General features: G+C 41.0%; 1 protein-coding gene and 1 pseudogene across 5 annotated transcripts in view; one reads left to right on the top strand and one right to left on the bottom strand.

The window, feature by feature from the left end:
• The window catches only part of SPIRE1 (spire type actin nucleation factor 1), a 141,048-nt gene continuing 135,768 nt past the window's right edge, over positions 9,388-14,667 (top strand). For 2 of the 5 annotated variants that reach the window (XM_018039420.1, XM_018039421.1), the window contains exon 1: positions 9,391-9,985. In XM_018039420.1, coding sequence (XP_017894909.1) covers positions 9,709-9,985 — 277 coding nt within the window. In that variant the 5' untranslated portion in view covers positions 9,391-9,708. Of the gene's footprint in view, positions 9,986-14,667 lie in introns of all 5 variants that reach the window. The other 3 variants (XM_018039419.1, XM_018039424.1, XM_018039423.1) reach the window with 3 other exon arrangements.
• On the bottom strand, positions 12,046-13,104 carry LOC102179338 (annotated as a pseudogene).

Below are 14,667 nucleotides of genomic sequence, written 5' to 3'. Positions count from 1 at the left end.
CTGACATGACTTTAGAGAATCAGCAAGATAAGAATTAAGACTTTTTGGTCCGTTACCAGAGTTACTTGCAAAGCTTTCAACAGGAAATATGGCTTGTAATTTTCAGCTTTTGGAACAAACTTATTTGTGAGGCATGTACTAGGAGGCAGACTGATACATGAGATCACGGCTGTGTTTTCTTTGAGGCTGAGCTTCCTGAATTACTGTGCCAGAGTAACACATGTACTTGTAATGCGCCTTTGGTGTAAATTCTAAAATAAATTTCCTTTTTATGCACTTTAATAGAGCCTGGCATGAATTAATATTTTCCTTTAAAGATGGTTTATTTCCAAATATTATTTCAGTCTTTTTGTCACTAGAATTCTGCTACTCTTCTTACTAATAATTTCTTTTTAAAAATTAAATTTACATTGTATATTTAGCTCTGTCATAAATTGTTTTTCTATTAAAATTGTAAACTTTTAAAAATATAATGCTTCTAATGTGTTCATTTTGACAGTATGTGCACTAACATAGTTCTCTAGACATATGTAATATATAATAGTTATTTGTATAATAGAATGTCAGAAATTAGAAAGTTCATTACTCAAGCATAAACTTGTTGAATAAAACTTATAAAATTCAGTTTCAACTAACTGAACACTCCAGGTGCCCTTAAGATTGTTTCTGACAATGAGGTGGAGATTTTTAGCTATGATCAAAAACATCTTTAACCTGTCAATTCTGGGAGGTACACACATTTGAAAACCATTTTTCTACTTCTTAACAAAGACAGGAGTTGAGTCAAAAATGCAGGCTTTATATTTGAAAAATAGTGTTGCTCATAAAATAGTATCCTGTGCTTGATATCTAACCATTAGAAGGCATTAGTTAGTGAATGTGAGTTGCTTAAACTAATTAATTCACACTTTTGGTTTCTAATCAAAATAGATTAGACTACAGGTTTGTAATTTTTTTCTTTACCTCAGATAACAGTTTTGTACTTTATACTTTAGGTAAGTACAGGAGTTAGATCTGTTTTTAACATGCATGTACCTTTTATACCAATGAGAGTGGCATTGCTTTCCAGCCATTGGTAGCTAAGAAGTTATTTGAGACTAGCCAAAACCTATGTAAAATCTTAACAAAATAACCAAACACATAAGCTAGAAAGCATCCAATTTTGAAGAACCTTTCCTATAGCTCATACCACACTCTGTCTAACGTGCAAGTTCAGTTATAATCATCAACTCGTATTCCTGCTGTACCAGGCTGTTCTGCTGTGCTGGTACCTGACATTTCAAGTATCACTACTTTGTTATAAGTTTTGAAATTGGGAAGTTTGAGAATCTTCCAACTTTGTCCTTCTTCAAGATTGTTTTGGCTGTTTGGGGTACTTTGCAATTCCATATGAATTTTATAATCAGCTTGTCAATTTCTACATAAAGGCAGGCAGGGTAGTAGGGTTGTCTCAAGTTTGTGCCTTGTTTTGTGGAGTGTCACCGCCTTATAATGCAAAGCCTTAGGATCATGAGCATGAGTTGCCTTCATATTTCTTTTAAATCTTTAATTTCCTTCAACGATGTTTTGTGGTTTTCCAAGTGTGAGTTTTATACTTCTTTTGTTACATTTATTCCTATTATTCTTTTTGATGCTCTTGTAACTGGATTTCTTTTTTTTTGGATCGTTAATTGCAGGTGTATAGAAATAACAACTGATTTATGTGTATTGATGTATCCTGCAACCTTGCCGGACTATTTATTGTAACGTTTTTTTTGTCTTTTGTTGGATTCCTTAGGAGTCTGTACACAATCATGCATTTTGTTAATACTATTTTGTTGAGGATTTTTGTGTCTATATTCATAAGTGATACTCATTAGTAATTTATTTTTCTGGTGTCTTTGGTTTAGTTAAAAGATGTTAAATTGGAATCTTCAGCTTTTAATAAACCTGATCATAAGAACTGGTTAAATAGATTGTATATTTTAAGTAGAGGTTATTTTAAATATGGTAAATGAAATTAATTCAATAGTTCCTTCTTTGTAATTTTCCATGGAAATACTAGGTTCTTTTTCAAACACATGTTCAGAATTAATTGCAGTCTTCTTGAATATGTCTTTACATGGTATATTTTTATTCTAAAATACATATAATAAGATTCTAATCAGTTGGTATTCTACTTAGTCACCAACTAGTGATTGTTAGAAAATGCAAGTTTTTGTGCTGTAATCTGTACAGGTAAGACCTGATGGAGGTCTCATGTCTGACTTGATAACTGTAACAGGAGCAGGCTGCTCTGTCTGGGCTGAGACTCATTTGCCTGTTTGTAAAATGGGATTATGGGAAGGGCCCTGCCTGGAGTTGTGGGTAATCCCTTGTCATCTTTTACAACACTTCTTTTATGTTATAAACTCTTCTTAGTTATTTTACACATTTTTAGGTGCTTTGAAAGAGTTTTCAGTTTTAATGTTGTATTTAAAATAATTAAGGCAAATTTAAGATGCTAAGTATGTGCTGTTAGGCTTTTAATTTTGTCATGTTCGTTTCATTGTCTTGCATGAGGACATTTTTTACTAAGTGGAGAAAAATCAGTGTAGGTAGAAATAGGTGAGAATTTCAAATATCCCTAGATGTGCTTGTAGGAATGTTTTATAAATAAATGTCTTCTATCTTATGTATTAAATCAGAATAAAGGTTGTGAATAGTTGGCATAAAGTATCTGGGTGCTGACTTCACTGCTCTGCTTTAGATGAGGAAAGTTGACCCAATATTTATAATCCTATAACATAAATAAAATTAAAGTTTACTTCTGCTAAAAAGAAGATAATCTAGTTAAAACTGAAAACTTCAATGGCATTTTGAAAGTGTTACAGGTGAAGAATGATCATTACTTACCAAATCTTGCAAGGGAATAATAATAATACCATTAAAAGAATAGTTAGGAAGTTTGTTTAAAATATTGGAGAGCTTCAGGTTGAAATCTGGGAATCATATCTTTATGAATTTCAGTGTCAGTGATTTTCTTCTAAAGATTCTTTAAAAGGGTTTGATGACTAGGCAGAAAGTAGGAGCAAGGGTTGCACTTTCAGCTGAGACGAATGAGCATGCATAGCAAGTAGCAGAAAGGAAGACATTGTGCTCCATGAATGATCCTTGAGAAAGGATTAAGTGGCCACAGGAATTCAGGTTCTCAGGACAGTGAGTGAATAGACATGAAAATACAGCTATATCCATAACCTTGCACAAAAATCACCAAGGCAAGGCTTAAAAGATAACTAGAAGGTGGTTCATTCATTGCTCAATTTAATTAAAAGGCAAACCATATGTGTGTTGGTTATGTGTTGACTTTGAAAAAGAAATGAGCCTTTCACGGGGTCAGAGAAAAACTCTAGACCTGAGGGCAGCTCCACCTTTTATCTGTGTACATTAGGGGAAAAGACAAGGTTTTTGGAGTAAAAAGAAAGGGCCAGTTTTCTTTCTTTCTTTTTTAATAAAGATATTAACAGAGGTTTGAAAAAAAGTTTAGCTTCACCTTATCAGTAAGGTATGACTAGTCTGAAAATGGATTATGTCTCTACCTTAAACAACCTGAAATTCTGGTCTCTTAAAAGTTTCGTTGAGAATTCTATATTTTCAAGAAATTACTGTTAAACATCAACATCTTTCTATCAAATACAGATATTTTTGTACTGTTGTGTTATTTTCTATTTCCCACTGGGATTAAGAAGTTAAGCTACTGCTTAGCTTTTGAAATCCAGTGAGAACTTTAAGGTAACATGGCTAAAACAGAGAAGCTGGAAAGCTTATGTTATAGGAAGTAAATTTGGATTACTTTGGCAACTGGCAGTAATTTAAATCATATAACCCCTGCAGATTCAAATTTCCCTAAGAGTGAAATAGTGACTTGGCTAAAAATTTAGGTCTCTTGAGGTCTTTTCCAAATCAAATCTTAACTAATTGAAGCTAATAATTAAACTAACATTCATGATAGGAATACCATCTTTCCTTCTTTTTTTTTTTTTTCAAATTTTATTTATTTATTTGGCTGCTCTGGGTCTTAGTTGTAGCATGTGGGATCTAGCTCCCTGACCAGGGATTGAACCTGGGCCCCCTGCACTGGGAGCTCAGAGTCTTAGCCATTGGACCACCAGGGAAGTCCCTACCATCTATCTTTCTTTCTTGGTTTAGAACTACTGTTTCAAAGAAGAATCACATTAAGAAGTTGAAATATAACTATTGTTTGACCTTGGGTTTTCCAGAGTCCCCCATGGACATACCAATATGCTACTATTCATATATTTCACCTCACTGCTCTACTTTTCCTCATTTTTTATAGGTGGGTGTGTAACTTCATCTCATCAAGGTGGGTTAGGTAAACTTATATGATACAGAAAATGTTGTGGGAAAACACTGGTTTAGGTTATAATTCAGTAAAAGGACAGTAATGGATTTTCCAATAATCATATTTCTTTACCATAAGAAAAGAGCTAATTCTTTACAAGTTTATAGACTTGAGGAAAACAATTTTGTTGCGTTCTTACCTGGGCCAATGTACTTCTAGTTCTGCATATAAGGTTTGCATGACTAATTTTAAGGATTTTTGGTTAAACTTCAGTCTGATAACCCAGTGACAAGAGATGAGTTTCAAATTGCATTTAGAATTGTTGATAGAATTCCCCTCCTTTAGAGGAGTGATCATGTATAGCCTTTGTTGGGGATGGAGTCATGTAGATGGTGGTGAAGATGAGTGCTCTGGGGGTACTAAAGTGCTGATGAATTCATCAGGGAGATGGGGCATCACATCGTTTATTTAAAGTGTTTAAACTATCAAAAGTTTAATTGCTGCCGCTGCTTAGTCGCTCAGTCGTGTCTGACTCTCTGACCCCATGAACTGAAGCCCACCAGGCTCCTCCGTCCATGGGGATTCTCCAGGACAGAATGCTGGTGTGGGTTGCCATTTCCTTCTCCAAGGGATCTTCCTGACTCAATTGATCATATTGGTAGATACAAATTTTATAGCATCTGCTTTTTATTGTACTCTTGATTGCTGCAGATGGGATGAAGTGTCAGGACTTTTTTCGTGCTCTGGGCTAATTGAGAGAGATGTTTTAGTGCAGCAGAAAGAGCTGGGCTGGTCAGAATGTCTGGATCCCAGTCCTGCATCTTTAGTCGTCCTGCATCTTTAGTCACCAGCCCTGTGTTTTGTTGTGTTTATGATGTCATCTGTAAGATAAATAATGTCTGACCTTCAAGTTGTATAAGTGAGGAAAGCACTTTGAAAGTATTAAAAAAATCACTGTAAAGTTATAAGGTATTATAATTGTGGGCAGAGAAAATTTAGGTGATAACACTGAAAAAAAATATGCTGTTCTATTTTTTTCCTTTTTGGTGCACTTTTCTAGGTGAATGTGCCTCTTAGGAGCAGTTATCTGAGAGTGTCTGGGATAAGCGTGGGCTGCACAGGCAGCGTGTCCCCCGAAAGGCCGTGCTCCCTGAAAGACTCGGAGCAGCTCAGCCAGCATGTCCAGAGTGTGAAACACGAAGTACATTTATTCTGCGAAAATGATAAGTAAATATAAGATGATAAAACATCTCAAGGATTCCATTGTTTAATAAATATATAACAGCAAAATCAATAAAAACTAAAACTACATTCAGAGTAAATAACACAGGCCACCACTTTTCACAGACCTCAGCATCTGAAGATGGCATTCAAATGTTGAGTTGTGCAGACATTTTAACTACATAGAGTGACTTTTTAAAGGTAGTCAAGCCACAGAATAAGAAAATCAATGACAGAAATTGGAACAAAGTAAACTGTACATAAAGATGTTTGAATCTTCGAATTTGAGTTGAGAATGAGAAACAGAAGGTTCCGAGCTACACCACAGTGTTGGTTGAACCTGCAGAGGTGGTGTCAGCCTCTGAGAGCCTCTGAGTTGTCAGTGGTCACTTTCTAAGAGTCCTGGGGGTGATAGACAGTTGGGGCTTATCCAGATTGCAAAGGGTTCTGAAAAATCATATAAAAATTAGTACAATTACACTCTGTATAAAAAAGCATCAAGTGTTCGGGGGTATACAATGAATGGATTTATAACAAGATAGCTAGGATTTTTAAGGATTTACCTTTTACTTTTTCTGCATACAGAAGGAACATCAAACATTTAACTAGTCATCTTCAGTTCAGTTCAGTTCAGTCTCTCAGTCATGTCCGACTCTTTGTGACCCCATGAATCGCAGCACGCCAGGGTCCCTGTCCACCACCAACTCCCAGAGTTTACTGAAACTCATGTCCATCAAGCCGGTGATGCCATCCAGCCATCTCATCCTCTATCATCCCCTTCTCCTCCTGCCCCCAATCCCTCCCAGCATCAGGGTCTTTTCCAATGAGTCAACTCTTTGCATAAGGTGGCCAAAGTATTGGAGTTTCAGCTTTCACATCAGTCCTCCCAATGAACACCCAGAACTGATCTCCTCTGGGATGGACTGGTTGGATCTCCTTGCAGTCCAAGGGACTCTCAAGAATCTTGCCACAACTTAATTCCACATATGCTCACAAAGGCAAGAAATTTAAACACAATATATCAGTAATGAATTTGGCAAAAATAAAAGCCCTTCTGTTGTATGTAATATTGTATATTCCTGTGATTTAGTGCCAAAATATTTTTCTTGCTAAAATCTATTCATATTTTAAAAAATTATCACTTAGGAAGGGAAAACAGTCCTGTTGTGAATCTTTTTAAAGACTACATCTTTTAAAGTTAACATTGAAGGTTAAATTTGGATTTCTTTCCCTCACTTCTGCTCTCTTCTTTCATTGTTCTCCTGAGATTTATTTACTGCCCTATGCCAGGATTACCAGGTGTCTGGCTCATGGGTTGCTCAGTTGATTAAATCATTTGGTTTTTTTTTTTTTTTTTCAGTTCAGTTGCTCAGTCGTGTGACTCTTTGCGACCCCATGGACTGCTGCACGCCAGGCCTCCTTGTCCATCACCAGCTCCCAGAGTTTACCCAGACTCATGTCCATTGAGTCGGTGATGCCATCCAACCATCTCATCCTCTGTCATCCCCTTCTCCTCCTGCCTTCAATCTTCCCCAGCATCAGAGTCTTTTCAAATGAGTCAGTTGACCATTATCAGGTGACCAAAGTATTGGAATGTCAGCTTCAACATCAGTCCTTCCAGTGAACATTCAGGTCTGATTTCCTTTAGGATGGACTGGTTGGGTCTCCTTGCAGTCCAAGGGACTCTTAAAAGTCTTCTCCAACACCACAGCTCAAAAGCATCAATTCTTTGGCACTCAGCTTTCTTTATAGTCCAACTGTCACATCCATACATGACTACTGGAAAAACCATAGCCTTGACTAGACGGACCTTAGTCAGCAAAGTAACGTCTCTGCTTTTTAATATGCTGTCTAGGTTGGTCATAACTTTTCTTCCATGGCAAGTGTCTTAATTTCATTGCTGCAGTCATCATCTGCAGTGATTTTGGAGCCCAAAAAAATAAAGTCTGACACTGTTTCCACTGTTTTCCCATCTATTTGCCATGAAGTAATAGGACTGGATACCATGATCTTAGTTTTCTGAATGTTGAGCTTTAAGCCATCTTTTTCACTCTCTTTCACTTTCATCAAGAGGCTCTTTAGTTCTTCGCTTTCTGCCATAAGGGTGGTGTCATCTGCATATCTGAGGTTAATGGTATTTCTCCCGGCAATCTTGATTCCAGCTTGTGCTTCATCCAGCCCAGCATTTCTCATGATGTACTCTGCATATCAGTTAAATAAGCAGGGTGACAATATACATACAGCCTTGATGTACTCCTTTTCCTGTTTGGAACCAGTCTGTTGTTCCATGTCCAGTTCTAACTGTTGCTTCCTGACCTGCATACAGATTTCTCAAGAGGCAGGTCAGGTGGTCTGGTATTCCCTTCTTTTTCAGAATTTTCCACAGTTTGTTGTGGTTTTTTGAGGAAGGACAAAAATGTTTGTGACTTTTGGCTGTAATTAAGTGCAACACTGCAGCAATATCTCATAAGGCCAGAAGATGGTGCTATTGTCTATCAAAGTAGACCATTCCTCTGTTTCTCAGTATTACTCAAAACCAGTGCTTTAGGGGCCTCCCTAGAGGCCAGTTATTAAGACTCCAGGCTTCCATGGCAAAGGGTTGGGGTTTCATCCCTGGTAGGGGAACTAAGATGCCACGAGGCAGAGTCAAACAAAAACAAAACTAATAAAGTCATCTGTATTCTCAAAATTCACATGGGGTCTAAACTTTTAAAACAGCAAAAATTTAGCATTAGTTTCTATGTTTTTAATCAAGAGGTTTTGTGTATCTACATCCATCCTATCTATGTCATCATGTAAGGAATTTGACCTTTGTCTTTTTGGGGATGTGGCACACACAGTGCATTTTTTACAAATTGGATTATAAACCAGTAATTAAGTGACATTACTTCAAAGGTTTGTTTTGTATATCTTGTAATGAAATTATAATAGAGTGCCCAGGGAGAAGCTTTTCCTTCCTCTTTCAAAGTCATCTATTCTTGCTTTTTGTCTTCTCCCTATTCCTGCTTTATGTACTGTGGTGTCTTAGGCATTAAGAATCGACTTGTATTAATAATTTCTACTATAAGATGCAGTTGTTGAGGGTGCAATATCTAACACTGCACATAAAACTGCCTTAAAATGTTTTTTGGTATTTACCATTAGATACATACCTTACTGATTGATGCTTTCAACTCTGTAAGTTTCTCATACAGGACTAGTCTGAGAGTGGAGTGTTACCAATTAAACTCATTTGCCAAGGAGCGATTGTTTTATCCAAGAACTCTCTTTTATCGCACACTCAATGGTCCATCGTGGCCCAGGAGGATTTTTTTCCTTTTCTTCTATGGCTAAATGTCCGTGTGATAGCGGTTCATGAGGTGTGAACAGACTGGGTTAGCTTGGCTATGTAGGCGTGTGGTCACTGGGAACACTATCTTGGTGAAAAGTTGTACAAACGTCACAAACGAATCCGAAGGATGTCTGCGATTGTTTGCTACAAGCTTGTACCCCAGGCCTTGATCCGTGCGCTTGGGAGAAGTCAGTGAGCAAAACCCATAAAGACCCTGTCCTCCTGGGGCTTCACTCCCTCGTGAAGTTGGGAGCGGAGAAGGAGGTTATCCGAGCGTACGGTCCGGTGCGTTGATGGCGACAGTACCCAACCGAGCAAAACAGGACGCGAGGGGAGAGGCCAGGCGACTACGAAGTCTGTCCCAGCGTGGAGGCCGGCGTGGGTGTGATGCAGGTGCGACTGCAGGCGAGGGGCGACTCCGGGCGGCGGGGCCAACCTGGGGGCGGGGATCGAAGTGCGCGGAGAACCCGGGACAGAGGAGGGGCGGAGCCAGGCCGTCCGTGGAGGCGGGGTTATGGGCGGGGTGCGCCACTGGGGCGTGGCTTAGAGGGCGGGGCGAACCCCAGGGCTGTGCGCCGTGGGGCGGGGCCGCGGGCGCCATTGCGCCGCTACCGGCTGGCGGTGGTCTCGTCAGGCGCGAGGGCCCACGCCTAGTCCCTCGGCCCTCCCCCAGCTCAGTTCTGCAGCCTGGTCCCGGCCTGGTCTCCGCCCTGTCCCCGCGGCGGCGCGCGCGGCACGTGGGGCGGGGTTCCGGGGATGAGGCGGCGGCGGCGCGCAGAGACGATGCTCCGCAGCTGAGGAGACGCGGCGCCCCGAGCGCGGCGCCACCCGCGGGATGGCTCAGCCGGTCGGCCCGGAGGGCGGCGAGGGGCCTCCGGACGCCAGGGCGGCCGCGGGCTCGCAGGACGCGCTGAGCCTGGAGGAGATCCTGCGGCTCTACAATCAGCCCATCAACGAGGAGCAGGCGTGGGCCGTGTGCTATCAGTGCTGCGGCTCCCTGCGCGCCGCGGACGCCGGCCGCCGCCAGCCCCGCCGCCGGGTGCGCTCGGCCGCGCAGATCCGCCTGTGGAGGGACGGCGCCGTCACCTTGGCGCCCGCCACCGGCGACGCGGGTGAGCCGTCCCCCGCGACCCCCTTCCTCCGCAGGAGGCCCGCCGCGGGCCCTTTCCCCGCCGCTCGCGACGCTCAGTCCCCAGCTCTGGACCCCGGACCCTTCCTCGCGGCCCCCATTTCCCACGGTCCACGGAGGACCCTCACCCGGGCGCCGGCCCCACCAGGACCCTCCCCTACCCCAGCCTTCGGCCCTCCGACCTGCTTACTTCTCAGTCTCCCACTGGAGGACCTTGGCCGAGGCCCCGAGGCCCTTCCCCCACCGCGGTCCCCCATGTCCCACGGAGGACCCCTGCCGCGCCCCGGGCCCTTCCCCCCAGCTCCCCCTCCCCCGCCCCGGGAGGCCGGGGACGCGGGCCAGGTCTGCGGCCGAGCGCCGCGGGAGTGGGTTGGTGCGTGGGCGAGGGTCTGGAGGCGGCCCCGGGAGGGGGCGTGGGTCTGAGGGTCAGTTTGCGGCCTGTCGAGGCGACCAGCCGGCGGCCGGCGGGGGAGGAGCGGGGTCGGTCGTGGGACGCGCGCTCGTGCGGCTCGCGGCCGAACCCAGGTGGGATGCGCTCGGCGCTGCCCAGGTTCGCCCGCACCTGGTCCCCGGCCGCTGCGCCTTCGCGGGAAGCTGTCAGCAGATCGTGGTTTTCAGAGATGGACAGCGATATTCCCTCGGTTGGAAATGTAAAGAAATCTGAGCCCTGAGGGGAATTCTGCTATTTGGGGAGAAATGAAGAGACTGGTTAAAAACAGACAAACAATATAATACGATTTCCCTGTACGTTAAAATTTATTGTAATGAAAAACAGGCTTGTAAAGTAAAAAGTTGACTGGATGTCAGATAGAATGGGTTTTACTTAGGTTATTATCTGATGTAAATTCTTTGGGATTACCACCTGCCCATCAGTGTATAGCTGCAGTTTACCCAAATATCTGTCGATGTTAAAGAGATTGGTAATGTTTCTTCTATTAGTTTTTGTTTAATTCAGTCTTCTGAGGGACAAATATGTTAAAAATATTTAAAAAATCTACTCTTAGTTTTAGAAAGTTGATGGAAGTGTCAGAATGCTTAAAGTGAAAGATGTACTTCAGAATAGAGTTTTAATGAAAATTCTTATTGATTAGAATAGAGAACAGTCAAAAGAGTGTGTTATCAGTTCTGTCAATTCCAACAGAACATTTATTATTTATATTTGGTGTTGGGTAAACAGATTTTTAGAATTTTGTTTAAAGCCAGTCTTTTAATGATTGTTTTGAAATTATTTCAAACAAATTTTTAGTTTATTTGATGTGTCTATTGCTTTTAAACTTGGACAATATTAGTGGGAAATAGTTGCAGTTATAATTTATTTACAGTGTATTAATATGATATGAAAATATACTTTTATAAAATACAGCAAAACCATGCCTGGAGATCCAAGATTTCAAGGGGAAAAGTGTTTGTGTGCAGCCTGCTTTTAGAAGTCGCATTAGTTGTGATGACTTCTAGAAAGAACAAACTTCTTTTTGTTTACATTATCCTTGAATTTAATCCCAGATTTCAAGTTGTGTTTGTGAACCTACCAGTAGTTTAGTTGTCAAAGATTGATGGATTCTGGTGGTAGGTTTTTAAAAAGTCATAACCTTATGTTGAAATGATTTACATTTTATATCATTGGTATGAATGATAATGTATTGATCTCTTGGAATACATTCTGGCTCTCTGGAGAGAATGGCAGAGTTGTTTCCCACAGCAGCAGTATTGAACTTGTAATCTATCCTTTTCCTCCTCTGTTGTGGAGAGAGCCCCACCAAAGTTGCTGAAATGGTCTTCAGCTTTTTGGGTCAATTGATTGAAAATCTGGGAAGTTCATACAAAAATATTGTTTATATTAGATAATTTCTTTCTTTCTAGTATTAAGAGTAGTTGTGTGGTGGTGGAAGGCACCATATCTTCTGAACGTTTACTCTTGATTCTTAAAAACGCTGTACAACTTGGTACTCTGCACCCTTGTATAAATTCTGTTTTTAAGGAGAAATGGTAATCATGAACTTCCATTCTAAGAAGCACTTTGTTTTTTTGTTTGTTTGTTTTTTAAAAAAATTTTCAACTTTATATCAAATTGATTACATATGTATCATAAAATTAGTAAATCAAGGAAATTTTTCTATATAATTCACGTCAAATGTAATAGTCTCTTCACTGATTCTTTGTACTGAGAAAGGGTATGCTCATTGTCACCCTCATTCTTAAGACTAACAACAGAATTTTTGTAATCTTCAACTTCTTTAGTACTAAGGAGCTCCTCTTTACTTAGTTCTGGATTTTTCTCAGCAGCTTTAATTTGGAAAAGGGTCTCCAGGATGTTTTTTTCTGAGGAGCTGTCTTTCCATACATATTCTTCCATATCTGCTTCAGTCTTCTTTTTCTCCCACTCTTCAGTTTTCCAAGACTCATGGTATAAAACTGTTAGTAGATACATTGCATAATCATAATTCTGTCTCTTTAAAGGGCACCTGTCTGTCTTGATGGTAAGCACATCTGTGCTCTTGCAGTATCGATCTCCCACTAGTTTAATAAGTTTCTTCTTTGCATGATCATCCAAATTCAAACTGGAAAGTTTAACCCTTAAGGTCACTACTCGTGCTTTGGGGTTTCGAATAGATGGTCCTGATGAAACGTAATCGGCTGTGTCCATTTCAATTGGAAAATGCTTCTCACATTTCTCATCACTGTCTAACGCAGCGGGCCACTCAGTGCAAAAATCTTTAAGAGCCTCACAGTGCTTTTTAATTGCTACAGGAGTCAAATGCAGAAAATTGGGAATCTTTAGAAGCTCCAGATTTCCCTCCTTAGCCATGGGCACTCCCATTTTTACTGGATAACCCATTCGAACAGGAAGAGGTACTGTTTAAATGGAGCTGCAACAGGGTAAACACTAGGCCAGTCCTGGTCAACAGACATTTTCTCTGTCCTGGGAGGTAGTGCCTTTCTTCTTGGTGGCTGTTCATGTCTGGAGGTTCTTTCTGTTGTAGGCGGGCTTAGTCTCGGAGCACCAGTGACAGGAGACACAGCGGTGGAAAAGGCACGAAGGGTCCTGGCTCGCGTCTGCAAAGCCAACCACGCAGGGAGCGAGGGGGCGGCCATGTTGGCCAAGATGGCAAGCCGGAGAGAGCACTTTGTTTTTTGTTATAAGATGTTTAGCATAATTGTTGGCATTTGACAGCATTTGTATTTTCAGATGGTATCCATTGACTTACTTTCTAAATGCAGGTTGAGGAGTGATGTGCTCAAATTCATATTGGTAACTCTTTGAATCAAATCCTGGTCTTTTAACCTCTAGCCTTTGTGGAAAGGAACAGGTTTGGTTTGATTTGGAATCATGATTCCTTCCATTTCTGGATGAGTGACCTTGAATAGTCCTTAATTTCCCTGAGTTCAACCTCTCATCTATAAAATGAGAATAGATCACTTTTCTCCCATGGGATGGAGGTTTAAGTGAGATGGTATGTGTAAAGTGCCCAATGCAAGGCTTGATAGGTGGCAACTACTCAGTAAAATTTAGTTCCCTCTCTCCCTGATCTTGTGGTCCTTTCACAGCACCATGGTGCTTCTGTATTTTTTTACCCAGAATTGGGACACATGTCGAGTTTATGGATTCTCAGCCTATGCACTGACATTTTTGACTGAATAGTTCTTTGTTGTGGGCACTCTCCTTTGCCTGTGTAGGATGTTGAGCATCATCCCTGGGGTCTATCCACCAGATGCTGGTCATCACCCGCCCCCTCTCCCAGCTGAAGTCTCCAGGCTTGGCCAGCTGTCCCTGGTTGAGAACCCCTGGTCTGGGAGGTGACAGGTGTTATTTATGGGGAATCTTTCTGCTGGTCACTGTTCCCTCTGCGGTTGTTGAATAGTTGGTTCTTACCACTATCAGCAGTGTCACTCCATTTAGTTCCATGAAAGAAATAGCACTTCCCATTCATTCTTGGTTTTGGAATTGAATGTGGTAGCAGTAATTGATTTTTAGTTCTTGTTTTCTTTTAATAGTATCAGCACATACAGAATATCCCCATTTGGGTTGAATTAAAAAGTTAGAAATGCATTGTAACAGAAATAGAAAAATGTAGGAGGCATGGAAATGAAACCAATATTAGAAGAAAACAAGAATGGATAATTTTATTTGGCATTCAGATGTAACTTTAAGTCATTTACTAATGTGTCCATGATAGTAGCATGATATATGGCTGAAGGAGATTAAAGAAGAAGGAAAAATTAGTTCTTTAGAGAATATTTTAAAAGGCAGAAAATATGAATCAGGATCTTAAAATGGGTAGTATGTTTATGAAATATTTCTGTGATGACAGGAGGGTGATTTGTTGGTTAGAATCAAGAGGGTATGTGATTTATCTTAGGTGGCTTACTTGAAATTTTAATTTTCCCCAGTGTTTATGTGTTTGTAGTCATAAAAAGACATTATTGCCTGGTATAAAAGTTTCTTATATACATGTTGATGAAGTTTTCATTCACATCATTAATTCAGAAGTTAGACACTCACTCAGGCTCCTGATACACAATCTTCTATTTATCACTGGTGCACTTGACTGACCTTCAGACCAGTTTTAATATACCTGTTCTTTAGAGAGTAGTCATTGATAGGATTTAGTTTGTATTCCCGGCTCCGCTAGAGTAGAATGTGTTTTTCCTGTGAGCCACAGGAGT

Source organism: Capra hircus, chromosome 24 (assembly GCF_001704415.2).
Source record: "Capra hircus breed San Clemente chromosome 24, ASM170441v1, whole genome shotgun sequence".
Lineage (NCBI taxonomy): Eukaryota > Metazoa > Chordata > Mammalia > Artiodactyla > Bovidae > Capra > Capra hircus.
The sequence above is the reverse complement of the archived record's forward strand: the minus strand, read 5'-3'. Positions and strand labels throughout refer to the sequence as shown.